Source organism: Antedon bifida, chromosome 5, assembly GCF_963402885.1.
Source record: "Antedon bifida chromosome 5, ecAntBifi1.1, whole genome shotgun sequence".
NCBI classification, from domain to species: Eukaryota; Metazoa; Echinodermata; class Crinoidea; order Comatulida; family Antedonidae; genus Antedon; species Antedon bifida.
The window spans coordinates 10,400,044-10,416,917 of record NC_136230.1 but is presented as its reverse complement, the minus strand read 5'-3'; the positions used below and the strand labels follow the sequence as shown (position 1 = coordinate 10,416,917).

Here is a 16,874-nt window from a genome sequence, read left to right as displayed (position 1 = left end):
GTATAAATATAAAACGGTCGGTTCGCACGGAAAGTTGATGATCGAGAGAGAAAAATGTATAAACAAACTGTACTTCGTATCCCAGCATGCAATGGTACTTCCGATAAAATTATTTACGACCAGCTCTGCTTTAGTGGATTTCCAGATATTTTCCTCAAATAAAGGTAACAAAGGGCAATTTTTTCATCCGCACAAGAGCTTTGTCATATTATTAATGACTTTATTGCGACCCCCTACCACCTATTCAGAGGAAACATTGTTCATAGCAACAGACGACATAGTTAACAAATCAACTTGCAAGCACTGCTTTAGTGGATTTCCAGATATTTTCCTCAAATAAAGGTAACAAAGGGCAATTTTTTTCATCAGCACAAGAGCTTTGTCATATTATTTATTACTTTATTGCAACCCCTACCACCTATTCAGATGAAACATTGTTCATAGCAACAGACGACATAGTTAACAAATCAACTTGCAAGCACTGCTTTAGTGGATTTCCAGATATTTTCCTCAAATAAAGGTAACAAAGGGCAATTTTTTCATCAGCACAAGAGCTTTGTCATATTATTAATGACTTTATTGCGACCCCTACCACCTATTCAGAGGAAACATTGTTCATAGCAACAGATGACATAGTTAACAAATCAACTTCCAGATATATTCCTCAAATAAAGGTAACAGCGGGCAATTTTCAGCTTTAATCAACATTTCTTAGGCCTCTGTCTATTGTCTTTAAGCATAATTGGAACTGTTTTATTGTACATCCTGAGCGAGCTTTGTCTGCTTATTTCAAGATGGATGACCTAAGCCTAGCTTTTAGCTTTATTTCTAACCATTATTACAGTGACAGCGATGATGAAAGCTACTTTGACAGCATTCAACAGTGCATTACGCCAAATGTCATCCACCCCAATTCAAACAAGATGCATCAGGAAAAATGCAAGACCTAAACAAAGAAAATCCAATATACTTAAAACAAGTACCTCTTCCAGCCAACCAAAGATAAGAGACATAAACTTTTGGGAGATAGGAGATGTGATTCTCCTGGCTACAATGCCAAGTTTTGTACATATACCTTAATGGAGCAGGAAACTGGTACAATTCTAGACTTTGAACTAATACAGGTGAGTGAGGTAATAAATGCTGGTGCGATGGAGAAAGAAGGGCTCATTCGGACATTAAACTGATTAACAGAATGATGGTCTGTTCGTCCAGTCTACGAAAAAAATAATTATTCATTTGTTTCTTTGTTGATGGACAAAGTTGTTGAATACAAGCGTAATGGACAATCTCTGCCTTATAGTACTCTACCACCATTGCCTGTAAACATAGCTCCAGTACCACAGAAAAGCCAGGCTATCAACCAGCACAATAGTAGATTTTAATTGGGCAATGAAACAATTTTTTTTTGTAAAGCTAATTTATGCTTACTGATGTCATGGCATTTTATTTGTAAATATTCATATGGCAAACGGATCACTTGGATCTAGGCCAGTTTGCCGACTCCAGTTTGCCGACTGGCTATGTAGATGGTTGTTCGCAACCTCTTTACCTACACAGTCAACCAAATGCCCGCTGCAAATCATCCTGGTGTTCCCGATCTTCTACAGTATTTCAGTGATACCTGGTTGAATGGTTCTTTTCCCATCGCTATGTGGAATGTACATGGAGAAGACAGCCGAACCAACAACATGCTGGAAGGTTGGCATAACGGATTCGCACTCGCTATAGGAAAATGTCACCAAATGTCTATGAATTGGGAATTGTCCACAATACTATTACAGAGATATTGTGGCATGTAACTAAATGTGCAGAGAACATACTCTCACTGAATAAGCCATTGCATGACCTTCCATTAAATTTGATAAAATGGAAGGACGATGCTTCTGCTCTCATGAAGGGAGATTGTGCAATGAATGAGCACATTATAGTAAAAGATGAAATTTATGCTTGTCTTTTTGCTGAATGCACAGATCCAGAACTACATGCAATGTGCCAACAAGCTCTGGAGTTGATATGCTGTGGCATATCCTACTCATCCTGGAACGGCAATGCAAGGACCAACTTCCAGGTGGCAGGTACTGGGCTCCATCCAATGAAATGGAAGCTGCTTATGCCAATGTCCCTTCTACCAACATGATCGGAGAAAGAGATTTTGCCTGGCTAGATTTTCTTGTAAGGGAGAAACCATCTGCTCGAGTAATCACATTAGAAACACTTATTATGTGGGCCAAAAATGGTACATGTGATATATTAGATTAAGAGTAGCGCCCTCTAGAGGTGGAGGAGAGTGGAACGCACATGGGTGACCGGGGAAAAACATGTAAACCAGTATTGAGCTGAGTCGGGCTTGCATAGTTGTTTATTAAATACCGATAGTTATGCTTCACTTATAGTCATAAACATTATATTGTAACCTTCTGTAAATAAACGACATATTGTTAATATTTGTACAGATCTCTAACTACCTTCGAAATTAGGCCGTGAATGATCCATGTTGTTTAGCCGTTGGCCATATTATGAATAGATAATTATTACTCGATGGTAACAGAAGAGAGATTATCTATGTTAATTGCGAACACTGTTTCGATTTGCGATCATCACATAATAACTGTTGATATACGCAAGGCATTATTATGTGTAGTTACTATACTTGCGCATTTAGACATAAGATGATATTTAGGTTGGACTGTAGTGTTAATAAGTTAAGATGTATCTTTGTGCAGGAGATGGACACATTCTCTGCCGTCACGCTTGAACGGTTTTACTTGTTGAGACTTGTCCCCGTTGAAAGCGCTAGTTTTACAGTGTTATTTTGTTTACGTATTATTATTATAGTGTTAAAGTTTGATATTGATTGAAAGGATAGTAATAATTCTGGCTGTTTAGTGGATAGAGTATGATTACCTTTATATGTGCCAACATAGCGTTTTGAGTAAATCATTTAATATACCGTGTATAACTATAACTTACTATGTTTCATTCTAGGAGTGAACCAGCGAGTTGGGCATATTAGGTGGGCTGTTGTCACTGTCATTTAAATTCTGAATTGTTTGGATTTTCTTGAATTAATGTGGAATAATAGCTCTCCCAGATATTTTTTTCTATGTGGTTTATTCAGTCGCCACATACACGTCAGTGGCTTGACAATTTAGATAGTTCAACGAAAGCCATCTACATGGAGCAAGCTAGAGCTCATGCCCCTAACATTCAAGAGCATTACAAGAACAAAATGACGCAAATCAAAAAGCAGCGCTGGGAGTAACTCCTACAAAAGGAAACTATAATCAATGAACCTAAAAACGTTGAGAAGCAAGCAGAAAGCTATAAAAACAGGAATGCCAAATTCAACCTCTAAAAACTGCTTCATAGAAAAAACTTAATAATAGGAGACTATGTTGAAACATATAAAAACAAGAGGATTTCAAGATACATCAGTTATTACAATGAGAGGGGCTGTGATAACTCAAGTAGGAATGGAGCTGGCAAATCTAGACCTTAAGCCATGTGGAAAATGTAGTCTTGCATACAGGTACAAATTATTGCAGTGATGTTAATTTTGATGCTTTTGAAATTGCATCCCACTTTCAAGATATTGTATCTGCACTGTATGGCAAAGAAAGTTTTGCCAAAAATAGCCTGAATATAGATGATATTTTCTTAATTACAACAGAAGTTAGCAAAGCAGATAATAAATTTTCCCAAGATCTTATTTACAATTGCTCCAACCAGGAAGTTGAGGAAAACAAAGAAGAACAAAACACCAGAAATAATAAGCACTCATTACATGAAACAAAGGAAACCATTGACCCAGAACTGTGCAATAGCTTAGACCTAAATGCTTTCAACACTTCAAATATCTTAACAGAAAATTGCAATGTATTTGACAAAAAAACACCTTAATATTGCTAGTTTAAATGGAGTAACTTTACCAGGAAATGTTGATGAAATCAAATATTTAATTTAATGGAAAATAATTGTATTGATATTTTATGTCTAAATGAAACTCGCCTTGATAATTATATTACCGATAATGATGTCGCTATAAAAGATTTTTACATTTTTAGAAATGATCGAAATAGGAAAAGGGGGTGGGGTTGATGTATACATAAATAGAAATGGTGGTTTCACCTGCAAGGTAAAAAATGACCTTTGTATCAATGAATTAGAAATCATTATCTTAGAGACTTCTCTATGACGATACCAATCCTAACCAACCACTCTCATCAATGGGAACACCCACTTAACATCAGAAGAGATACTTGGATTCACAAAAAGAAACTATTTTTATGTCGCTACCAAAAGTTGAAAAAAATGTTCAACATCCATATTAATGTAAAAAATTGAAGGTAAATTTAATTTTTTGTTGTTGATTTCCATTTATTCACATCAAATATATTAATCCATGAATGTTTGAATGAAAACAATGGTTTAAAAGGATACTAATTAAATGCACATTACACACACAGGAAGTGAAAGTGAAGAGTGCAACAGTGTTGGGTCTACTAATTCTTTTTCCAGTGTAATTCATGTTCCTTCAGATTGTAAATTCTCAGTATTTAATGAAAGCATAAGGTCATTAACTGTGATTTCTGTGGACTCTCTACAGTCTAGAAGAATCTATTAGTGATATTCCTGGTGAAAGAAAATCACACGATCTTCAAAAGATCGTGGACATAATTGGTATTGGCATAAAATAATTTGATTTTGATTTCACTGAGAAACAAGATAGTCATTAAATAACCAGAAGATTATTGAGGAAATGCTCAGACACAACGGCTCTATAGGACAGTGTAGAACCACAACCAAACTTTAACTTTAAAGTTAAGTCTTGTTCAATTGTTTAATTCAGTTTTCAATAACTGGTGAATATTACTTGCAGGTAGTGACTCAAATTTCCTAAACAATTATATTTATGCAAAATGATAATTTAAACGTTAACAGATTGGAAACTTGTGTCTAAAACTTTAATTCATGTGAATCAAATATAAAGTTCTACACACATTATAGATTAATAGTATAGAAATACAAAATGCCAACAATGAAATGTAGGCACAATTGTGGGAAATATTATATAGACTGAAACACAATATTATTCAAATTGGAATATTGAATTAAATCAAAAGAACCACTTCTTGATGAAAGTAAACCTTTAAATATGAAATGCATTCTTGACAGTTGAAAGGTTGTACTATTGCCACTTTTCTGCTGAACAATTGTCCAATGTTAGCAGCATCTTGTAAATAATTCAGCATTTCACTTTATTTTGACATTTTTGTTACCTCATACAGGTGGAACTGCCTTTGGAACAAACTCCTTTAGCTCGGCTGGTATTATAAAGCTGTTGTTCTGAAATAAATAATGTATTATGTAGTCAATAACATTTAAATGTTATTAAGCAAGATATTATCAAAAACTTCCATAGTCGCACACTTCAGTGCATAGGCGTTAACCACATTGTATTGTATCTCAAGGAATGATCAGGCCTAAAAAAAATCTACCTAAAATTCAAAATATATGTTCAAAAAGCACCTTTTCAATTGAAAATAAATGATTTTCCAAAAAAGCTACTAGGCCTCTCTTGAACAAATGTTTTTGGAATCCGGCTTAGAAATAAAAAGTACCTACAAATGGACAATTTGTACAGTATCTTAAATGAAAGTTCAGCGCCATGAGCAATGACTGTTGGAATGGCACTTTTAAAAATTGAACAATTGATTGATTTAATACAGCATCACATATCATAGGAATAAATTTAAGATTACAGAAAATCCTGTCTTTCTGTCTATAATAATTTATTTTATATCTAATTTTCAATAGCACTATTTGGTCAAAGATATTTTATTTCTACCTCTGATTGGCATGATTCCAATAACACAGCTAGCAGCACAGGTATATGAACTGCTGTTCCATGAATCTATAAAAATATATTTGAAAAATTTAATATTTTTTTTAGTGAAGAACAATATTTTCAACAATGTGGACTAATTTAAACAACTAGACACACACAGTAAATCAGAAAGTAAATATATCAAGAGTTTCTTGTTGAAACGGAAACTTGCATTTTCAATATATTTGTATTCATGCTTCAACATAGACTACACAGAAAACAATTTTTAAAACAAAAACAGCAGTGTTAGTATTATTGTGTAATACATTGGTGCTGTACTGTGTTACTATACTAAATGTTTCTATGCAGAATATGCATTTATGTTCAAACAACTAGATTGAACTAAAGTAACTTTTGATTATGTAATTTTCTTTAAATTGGAGATTTGTAATTACTGTGCATCTAAACATTTATTTTTTATTATTTTATTAAATTATCATCTTGATATATTATTTAAAAGAGTTATGTTAAAAAACAACAATTAAATATTATGTTATCTTACTGTGTGTGCATGGAGTCTCTTTCTGCTCAAAGCTGCAGTTTGTTTTGAATCAGCTGGATATCGTATCTTTAAACGTCTACTGACGTAATCTCTACAGCAATAAACAGAGGCAACCTAACAAATACCAACAACAAAATGTTTTTAGAATCGTACAACATAAATTTAAGTAAATAGCGAGTTCTGTATTCTTTCTGAACATGGAGAATGAGCTGTTAGGAGCTTATTGCACAAAGCATTATGCGTCACCAGTTCCTTTCCATGCTGCCATTTACTCCATTCTTAACCAGGTAGTTATTACAGAGCTAAGTAGTAAGTGGTCGAGCGGTTAAAACAGTGGCAATCCATAGCATTATGGCAAGGGTTCGAAGCTCACTCGCTCCATGGTTCTGGTGCTCTTCTCGGATAAGGACTATAAACTGTAGGTCCAGTGTACACTCATGTATACTTTAAAGAATCTAGTACATGTTTCACACAGGCGTGAAATAGTACTGTAGTTGGCAGCACTGCAAAGCATGTACTTGAAAAGTGTAAAATCCACAGTGCATTGAGAAGACATTGTTTGTGGAATGCGCTATATATACACTAACATTATAGAGTGGACTAGGAGTCATTTTAGTTTAGAAATTGACCCCTACATTAGAGTCAAGTGTCTTAATCACTTGGCTACTGCAGCTGCATTCATTCAAAGACCCATTCCCTACCATTGTTGACGTTTTGTAAAAATAATGCATATTACTTTAAGAACATTAAACCAGGTCATTCCTTTTCTTAAATGTTCGTTTTATGGTAAATTATGATAAAAAGAAAGAAACAATGCACTACATAAGTAGCTCTCGGTAAATATCCTCCCCTCTATTCAGAAAATCACAGCAATACATGATTTCTGGATTAGAGCGGAAACCAATTGTGAAAGTCTATTACCAGAATGTTACTGTACATTAAATTTTGTTTATAAATATACCTCATGATATTCTTGCGTTGATGGAAGCCACACCTCAATAGCTTGTTTTCTGTACATGCTAGGTAAAAAGTCTTGCACACTAACTTCAACTAGTCTAAGAAAAAATTATTTATACCATTATACATTATACTGTAGCATTTTACACACTTGGGTTGAGTGAGAACAAAACAATCATTTGATTGGTTAGTTTTTCCGGTAAATTATAGATACTAAAAATGCACTATTCATTTCTTAATTAACTTTTATATAGCTAATTTTAGCTGCTCAACTAACTTTTTCAAAATTTTAATTACTGTGATTTTAATAATGGGCAACTTCATTTCGTATAATTTTTGTTTAGTTTAGAATAAAATTTAAATACAAGATCAACTATTACCTTAATTGCAATGGAAGCTTTGAATAAAGATCAAACAGCGTTGTAACAATCTGTTGGAAAACATCCCCCTCGCTATCTGTATGGCATAGACATCCAATCTCAATCTGTTTCCTTTGCATCAAATTATGGAGACCAGTAAATGATTTAAAATCTAAACAAACAAAATCACATATGACAGATTTAAGTACAAAACAAACAATTGTATACAAGAATTTAAATCATGATTCATGTATTAAAACCTAAAAATTAATTTCTTATATACAAAATTGACATTATCCATCTCTTTCCATCTCATCTCTCTCAATATTCATCTTAGAATAGAATGTCCATCATTTAGTATCTGGTATAGTAGCGTCTAAACTATAAGGCTAATTGTATGACAATACCTTTTGTTGCATCATAATAAGTTCCGACAGAAAAACATCTACAAAAACAAAACAAAAACTTGTTAAGCATATCAAAGGAACATGTCTGTACACAACCAGTTTACCATTTCATGGTAGAGGCTGGTGGTACTCTTTAAAAGCATTATGCAGAGGAAATTAAAATATTAAATGTTAGCAAGCTAACAAAACTGTCTTACCTACTCTAGGTCCTAGCTGTGAGTGTAAACTAAAAGCCATATCAATATGCAAGATATTGAAATCATGAAATTGATACGACCACCACAATGATCAGGCACTGAACATCATTCTGACCACCAGATTTTGTATACTGTATAGGCTTAGTTTATGTGTACTGTAGTTAGAAGATTGCAGATTACACTGTTGTTAGAACAATGAATCAATGACAGAATAGTACACTAACCTCTGTGGTAGTTCATCATACTCAAGAACTGCCATCATGTAGTAAGCTAGATAAATGTAAAGACTAAAGCATTAGTTATTTATTACGAAAACTGTTATTCAACATGCCATGTCAAATTTAATTTAGTTCAAGTTTTTTGTCTACATTTTCTCCATGCCTCCTCAACCAGTACACTGCATGTTTGCCATGGTCAATTCTGGCTTAGGTTTGAGTTCTATTTGCTGACACTTACCTGCGAAAGCAGCTGATGACACGCCTGTAAGGTACATATTACTTTCACTAGTTAGCACTGTAAACACCTAAAGAAACCAGACACAAAAATAAAAAATAAATATAAAATAAATATATCCCTCCAAAATGACCTAAATTCATTCCTACTATTTAAAATACTGCATTTTAATTTTAAAAATGGACCATAAATTGGTTTTTCATTTACCCATTAAGTTAGCTTCATGGACCAATTATTGCTAACTTTGGTGGGTAACCAACTTACCCGGGTAAGCCTGAATGGGCCCAGCGACAATTTGCAATAAAGATACACTAAACCGAGATACAAAAACCACACAACTCTATATTACAGAGAAAATTTCATTTAAAAAGTTTGATTAGCAATAACTGATAATTAATCTTCTTCAGTAAGAAACATAGATTTGTACCACATTTTTTCTATACCATTTTATCAAATGCGTAGCAATACATTTGTTCTGCTACGATACACTGGTGAAAATGTTCACTGTTTTGTTTTTATTACTGTAATTAAATTAGTTTTTTCTATAATTACCTGTTCTGGATTTGTTATATCAACTCCATATGCTTCCTAAAAGAAAAAGAAAAAATAGCTTAAAATAAATAATGATAAAAATTAAATAATAATAAAACTGTCTCATTTTCACAAGTATCCGTTGCTAAGTTTACCAAAAGTAGTAGTACTAAGCCTAGAAATACAACTAGATATTCCATTCACATACTGTAAGTGGTCTCTATGTTACATTTTCTTGTGACCAGATTTAGCATTTAATATACACATACCAATGCTATAGGTTTATACATATCAGGGCTTGAGAACCTGGTAAAACCTGTCTTTATTAAAGCATCAGTCATCCACCGTTGTAGTGCCATCTCAAGTAATGCCAGATCACTATGTAAATAACAGGTACCAGGATGTACTACATCATGGCTAGAAGAAAGTGAACATCATATACTTGTTTTTATTATTCTACAATATTAATGTTATAATGTATAAGGTACATAAGGAAGATTTTTAATTGAAACCTTCAGAAATGGTATGTAATATGTAATGATATAAAAGCATTGCACAATTTATATTTAAAGGACAGAATATCAATGGCGGATTTAGGATTTTGAAATAATAATACTGTAAGTGTAAAATTAGGTGTTTGTTGAACTTAATGTCCTTTCTTTTGCATTGCAATTATCAACATTTAGCCTAATTAGGGGCCAGCTGCCTCTTACAACATCCACCCTCCACCTAAAGGTCTAAAATTGGGAATACCCAAATCTCATAGTTTTAGATTGACATTTTACATTCTGAAAGGTCCGGTCATGACTATACATAAGATTATAAGTTTCTTTTTGTGAAATCTGGAGAAAAATTTACTTACTTATAACTTAATAGATGATTTTCAGACCCAAACTGAACATGGTTTTTGATACATTGTGGTTTCTCACCCTTCACTTCAATAACCGTATCTTTAGATGGCTAAAAAAAAATTATTTTTATTGATATGTCACTATAAAACCTTCCAACTTGGAAAAATGAAATATCAGGATGGTTTTATCAAACTATAGAGGGTGCTACAATACATAAAATCACAGAGTGTGCTATCTAACTAATGGGTATGTCAGGCATGCCATGGCAGGAAAATACAGTGCCAACAAATTATTTGACACTTATTAAACAATGCATGAATTGATTATAAACATTTTACGGACTGATATATGTTTTCTATTTTCTTATCTATATTTAGATCCCTGAAGATGGGTGGAACCTGTTTATTGCCATGCAAACTTTTAAAGTTACTTACAGTGTCTGGATGTAGAATGTTTGGAAGTTGAAGTGTTGAAATGTACAGTTCTTCTGATAAAGAATTATACAGAGCCTGAAATATTATTTTCCTTTAAAGTTAATATATTAAACAGAATTGATGTTAACAATATAAATGTGCGAGGGCATATGAAAAAAATAACTTTTTTACATACTCACTTTAACCCAAAATTTGATATAAACACATCAGGCAATTTTTCGTCAAATTGGCTACAAGCCAATTGGTTTTTGGTTAAATTTAATCGTTTATTTTGTCCTTTTATAAGTGAAAACATTATTTTTTCCGGTTACGAAAGTGATAATTAAAGCTGCGAAATGGCTATTCAAAGTCTGATTTCAGTAATCTAATTTTTTCATGTTTTTGGCAGACAATACATCTTTAAAAGATAAACAAAGAAAAAACAACTTTAGGAACTTTAGGCCTACAATCTAATTTAAAACAAAATTACCACCTTATAAATAAATCTAATCACATGATTGACAAAACATACTTTGGCTTTTTTTAAGTTTTCTCGAACACGTTTTCCATCTGTCCGATAATTCCCATCTTCATGTTTAATGTTCTGTTAAAAAAACATATAAAAAATAAGTGATATTGAAATTATAATAAATCTAAAAGTTACAAATTTATAGTCTGTGGTGAAAAAGATACAAAATCTATTGTCCATTTAGAACTCGCCATCTTAAATTTGGAATACAGTAGAACTCATATTAGGGTCCCACCTTCGGGACCAACAAAATTTTCCCTTAAAGACCCCTTCCCTGCAATTTTGGACGTTTTTGTGGAAAATAATACATATATATCACTTTAAAAACATTAAACCATGTCATTCCTTGTCTTAAATGTACGTTTTATGGTAAATTATGATAAAAAGTGAGAAACAATGCACTACCTAAGTAGCTCGCGGCGATCGACCTCTCGTGGACGGTCTTAGGCCTAGCCTAGCTAGGCTTAGTTTTGTAGGCCTAGCTGGTAAACATCGGTAACCAAGGGTTTAACTTTTAAAACGTAAACGATACTTACGCGGTACGTGTGAACGTACCCTTTGGACTTCTTTGCCATGCCATTCTTAGGCCATACGTGTGAACGTACCCTTTGGACTTCTTTGCCATGCCATTCTTAGGCGGTACGTGTGAACGTACCCTTTGGACTTCTTTGCCACGCCATTCTTAGGCGGTACATGTGACATACCCTTTGGACTTCTTTGCCACGCCTTTCTTAGGCGGTACGTGTGAATGTACCCTTTGGACTTCTTTGCCACGCCATTCTTACGCCATACGTGTGAACGTACCCTAATTCATTTAATGGTGTCCCCTCAAAGGTGAAATTCTACTGTAATTGAGCTTGCATTCCTGTACTTACCTGTTTGCTAAATTTCTTAGCCTCTTCCTTTAGCATTTCTCTTTTTGATTTAAGAAAATTCATGTTGTCTTCAACATCTTTTAATTTCTCCCACAAGTATATCTGCAATTGATAAATATCAAAGCATACAGTACTACAGCTCAGCTTAAGATAAACCACTTTATTCAAAGTACACTTCGGGAAAAAAGGTCATATGCTGTCATATGTCAATGCAAATGTATGCAATGAATCTTAATATCTTAAAGACATTTCTAGTTGAGTGGGGACCAGTCACAATTCTGAATAAATTCATTCCGCACACTAATACGCCTTTCGCACCAAACTCTGCAGTGATCTCCGGAGACACTCCAGGGCTTGTGACCATTCAAGACGTCAAGAAACTCTGGAGAAACCCAATTTACATCAACCTGGATTTTTTTAATAAAATCAAAGAATATATATCAATTTTATAGTGATTTTCCCTGTAACAGTAATATTGTCCATGTGGTGAGGATGTATAGAACTTTTTGTGACGGTTACACTAATCTAAGGCTGGACCACCGGTAGTATTTTCATGATAAAAAATGTTATCAACTTTATGTTAAATGCTGTTTGTATATTTAATTGTTCGTTTCATGCAATTTATGTAGTAAAAACTGTCGAATAAACAGTTCGCTTTATCAACCGGGCGTGTTGGTGTTTACGCGTTTTCACGAAGGATAGTTTAATAATATTTCTATATTTAACTTGTTTCTGGTAAAACAAATAAATGTTAATGAAATTTAAAGCCCCCTTCCCTACGTTTTTTAGATCTAATTTAAGATCACAAACTATATTTAATGTAAAAATAATACTATATGGTCCTATTGCGATAACTTTTTTCGTCTTTAAACGGTTAAAAATGTGAAAAATAAGTCAATTTTAATAATTATAGCGGCCCGCTATAAATCCCAAAATGCATTGCGCGCGGATTGATATTTTTGTTTTTCACCTGTAATTCGCCCACTTTTCGATCGATTGTGCCGGCCAAAACAAATGGAAGACTCCTAACTTTTCAGCGAAAATACCGGGTTTTCCCCAATTTGTATCAACGGAGTCTGGCAAAAATAGAAAGACAATTAATGCAGCAACTATACAACGTCAGGCTAGGTATATAGCTAGCGTATGATGTTCGTACGTTACCGATGTTTACCAGCTAGGCCTACAAAACTAAGCCTAGCTAGGGCCGGCTAGGCCTAAGACCGTCCACGAGAGGTCGATCGCCGCGAGCTACTTAGGTAGTGCATTGTTTCTCACTTTTTATCATAATTTACCATAAAACGTACATTTAAGACAAGGAATGACATGGTTTAATGTTTTTAAAGTGATATATATGTATTATTTTCCAAAAAACGTCCAAAATTGCAGGGAAGGGGTCTTTAACATTGTATCCTATTAATAACATGTATTTTATACTAATTTATATCATAAAAACAATACTTAATTTACCGGTCGTAGATTAGTACGCGGCAATGGTAAAGAATAGGCCGTGCTGAGTAAAGTTTCGTTGATTTTTGGTGTTGGTGTTCAGCCTTTTTTTGTGAACTAATTTAGCATGGTAGTAAATAATTTTCTGTAGAAGTGAATTTATTAGTTTGTTATTAAATATGTTGTATAAAATGTTTTACAATTGCAAAATATATTATCATAATTCTATTTAATGTGACATGTATAATATCTATTAAATAAAGTCTTAGTCTGTATACATCCGCCCTTATGAGGGCGGGCATCGCTCTCTGTTACAAATTTATCATGCAAAAATCGCGGAATACTCATTCTTGTGATATATATTCTTTGATAAAATCGTAAATACCACCCTCTATTTTGATAATTTTAATTGATATTTCTAATTTAATAATTTAAAATGTTTTATTTATACTATTGATTATTTTTTGGAATGAATATACTTTGTACAAATATTTAAAAATATTTTTAAATAAAACTAAAGCATGATTGATTGTGTGAGGATGATCTTTTGATCTAACAACTCCCGAGTTGATGTTGGTACCTTTCACACCGACCGAAAAACATTTAGATGACATCTCCTTGATTTAAGTTTGTAAAATCAAATACTTACAAGTTTATTCAAATTAAAATTTAGCTTCCTTTTTGATATGCTTTCTTCCAGTTTGTTTACATTTTTGTCATCAAACAACTCATTGAAATCAAATTCGGGCTTCATAACAATTGACACTTTTTCTGATTCAGTCACTGTTGTGTACAAGGACGTTGAATAATACATTTTGTTGACATCATTGGCAAAACCAAGTCTATAGTTGAGGAGGGTAATCATTATAGGCATAGAACTGGGTGGATGCCGACTGGGTCTGGCAGTGTTACCATGGTTTTTAGGCCTACTTAATGTAGGCCTAGGCCTAGGCTTAGGCCAACCCGCCGCACGTGGTCTGCTGCACAACTTGTTTGCACTAACAACAACCGAGCCGGATGTATGCCTTCTAATAATACGACTACAAAACATTCTTGGAAATCACAGTATACAGTATAATGACTTAAAATAATCATTTAATAATAAATACTGCATGGCCTATAGCTAGGCCTAGAAACTTGAGCAAAACGTCAGCTCTTTTTTTGGCAGGGACCAGGTACACTAAAGAACATTTACACACACACGGTTGTAAAAAAAAATGCGAGCAATCGCGCACTTTCCTCTTGATCTGGTCTGGTCACGCGAGGGCGCTATACATTTCGGTCAATTGAGGGCGCTATACACCGTTTTTTGAAAACGGAATTAATTCATCCGATACACAGTTCACACGTGGAACGAAAGACAACAAAACACAGTTTCTTACCTAAAAATGAAACTACGCATACGCGAACATTTAAGTTTGATGATGTATTTTAACTGCAGTGTATTAACAAACATTTTCTGATGTTCATGTTTATATAAATTAGACCGATAAAAAAAGATGGATTGAAAATCTTCTGATTTTCGTAAGCCTAAGTTCTATTGTTGTTAGTTTCAAACAAAAATAAGTAAGAATTCAATAGGAATAATATTCTTTGTTAATATGAAGTTACAGCTCCAGTGGTTTATCCATTATATTTATATAAACGGCATTTGAATTATTTCTCAAGTTAATGTATGAATTAAATAAATTCTTGAAAAGCATTCATTCATTAAACTTTTTATAGGGGAACAATGATGTTCAAACAACTTATTTACTTTGTATCGGCCGTGAAATTGACTTCTGATTTTGTCATCCGTTATAAACATATCTTATGCCTACAGGCCTACATGATGGTCCTGTGGTTAATAATTTGGTTCTTGGTTGATAGATGAAAACAATATTACGTTTAACCATGAAGTTTGTGTGACTAAAGCAATGTTTAAAACTTTACAATAAAAACTAACAATATAAAATGTATACTACCAACAATGGAACATTGTACATGAATGGGCAATTTAGCAACAATAATGAAAAATGTGTACATCCATCTAATTAATCATCAGGAGTAAACTAAACATCAACTTATAAATGAACAGTAAACCAAATAAATCTCTAATGTATGTTGATATAAAGTTTGATCCCAGCTTACTGGACTTTCTGCATTCTCACTCCTGAGGACGATTAAAGTATAATTGATCGAAACGTCGAGAAACTCAACAGACTTTTCAGAACTAATTATTTAGGCCTATATTAAGACACGTGGAGTACCGCGAACTTTATATCAACATATTAATTTCGCCATGCAAAATAAAATTTACAGAGTATACAAATAGCCGGCCACACCTCCTAAGAAGAAAACAACAACGTATATGAACTACCATTACTTCATACAAAATATTATTATATTGAAAATTTTTTATGAATGAGGTACAACATGAATACAGTTAACAATACTGCAATTAATCCAAGGAGTGCTAATCCAATACAAGCTCCAATGGCTTGAGCTTTTGTGACCTTTCTCTCAATTACTGCCTCATCCTTTTCCTCGTCGTAAAAACATTCAAAACTGTTGTCAATACTTGTGTATTCTTCACGAAATTCGGAGTATTCTTCTGTTTCCCTCTTTTTTCCGAGATCGTAAGAGTCGCATATTGGATAAGAACACTAAAATGAAGAAAAGGATATTTTAGATAATTATACTATCCTGTTCTCTATTGGCAATGGCACGATTGTAAATCTTCTTTTGTTTGTTTTATTGATTAGAAAACTAGGAATGTTGAAATCTAAACGTATTGCACTTAACAATTGATATGATAGAGATGGTCCTGAGACTTTATTTCGTTTCATATTAGAAAGAACATTGGGTGCAATTTCATGGGACCTTTATAGCAGCTATATTTTCAACATTTTCTTAGGTCAGCCCTAGTCATGGTAGGGCTGGTCCTGGAGACTTATATATTGTTAAGTGCCATTTCCGGGGGCCTAGCAGCTCTATATTTCAAAATTTGCTTAGGTCGAAAAAACCTCTAACACCTATCAACCTGCCATATCTATCTTCATTTAATGTTAAGGCATAAGGGGGGAATAAATCACTGTTGTATTATATCTAACCTGAGACCTACCTTACTGTCTTGAACATAATCTTTATCACTTTTGTACAGCATGGCAGTTCTGTTCTGTAACTCTGCATCAAGAGCTAATACAGTAATCATCAAACACGGATAGTTTCCTTCTTTGCAAAATAACTTGTAGTCGTCGTAGCATTCACATTCAGGATCATTTATTATAGTTACATTATGCTCGACCACAGTGCACACGCCTTCCTTGTAGTAGTAGAGCAGTTAATGACATGAGCTGTGCATTTTATTACCAAAGCATGAAACTTGGCACAAAGTTTCTATAATGTATATAGATTCAAAATATCGGAGGGTGCCAAGTGTCCAACGTCCGGTATGGCGGCCATCTTGATTTCAAAATGGCCAC

At 33.6% G+C, this 16,874-nt stretch overlaps 2 protein-coding genes across 2 annotated transcripts; both read right to left on the bottom strand.

Annotated features, from left to right (window-relative positions):
* Positions 1-4,294: 4,294 nt before the first annotated feature.
* Positions 4,295-14,642, bottom strand: LOC144842158 (serine--tRNA ligase-like). Its single transcript, XM_078698556.1, has 15 exons — positions 14,060-14,642; positions 11,965-12,066; positions 11,093-11,164; positions 10,582-10,656; positions 10,159-10,256; positions 9,566-9,713; positions 9,318-9,353; positions 8,769-8,835; positions 8,537-8,582; positions 8,116-8,153; positions 7,730-7,880; positions 7,354-7,447; positions 6,393-6,506; positions 5,852-5,917; positions 4,295-5,349 (listed from the first exon to the last, which is right to left on the bottom strand). Exons 1-15 carry the CDS (start codon positions 14,459-14,461, stop codon positions 5,284-5,286), a joined length of 1,575 nt encoding a protein of 524 aa, XP_078554682.1. The 5' UTR covers positions 14,462-14,642; the 3' UTR covers positions 4,295-5,283.
* Positions 14,643-15,701: 1,059 nt separating this feature from the next.
* Positions 15,702-16,674, bottom strand: LOC144841895 (uncharacterized). Its single transcript, XM_078698182.1, has 2 exons — positions 16,514-16,674; positions 15,702-16,055 (listed from the first exon to the last, which is right to left on the bottom strand). Exons 1-2 carry the CDS (start codon positions 16,601-16,603, stop codon positions 15,792-15,794), a joined length of 354 nt encoding a protein of 117 aa, XP_078554308.1. The 5' UTR covers positions 16,604-16,674; the 3' UTR covers positions 15,702-15,791.
* Between the last annotated feature and the right edge of the window lie 200 nt (positions 16,675-16,874).

Bases quoted from the DNA above. Each gene is read 5' to 3' on its own strand.
- LOC144842158 (XM_078698556.1), bottom strand. From the start codon at position 14,461: ATGTTTTGTAGTCGTATTATTAGAAGGCATACATCCGGCTCGGTTGTT. The intron at 8,154-8,536 runs GTTAGTGTACTA...TTGTTTTTGTAG, and splicing joins TATGATGAACTACCACAGAG to ATGTTTTTCTGTCGGAACTT. The intron at 7,881-8,115 runs GTATTGTCATAC...TTGTTTGTTTAG, and splicing joins TTATTATGATGCAACAAAAG to ATTTTAAATCATTTACTGGT.
- LOC144841895 (XM_078698182.1), bottom strand. From the start codon at position 16,603: ATGATTACTGTATTAGCTCTTGATGCAGAGTTACAGAACAGAACTGCC. The intron at 16,056-16,513 runs GTAGGTCTCAGG...TCTTCATTTTAG, and splicing joins ATTATGTTCAAGACAGTAAG to TGTTCTTATCCAATATGCGA.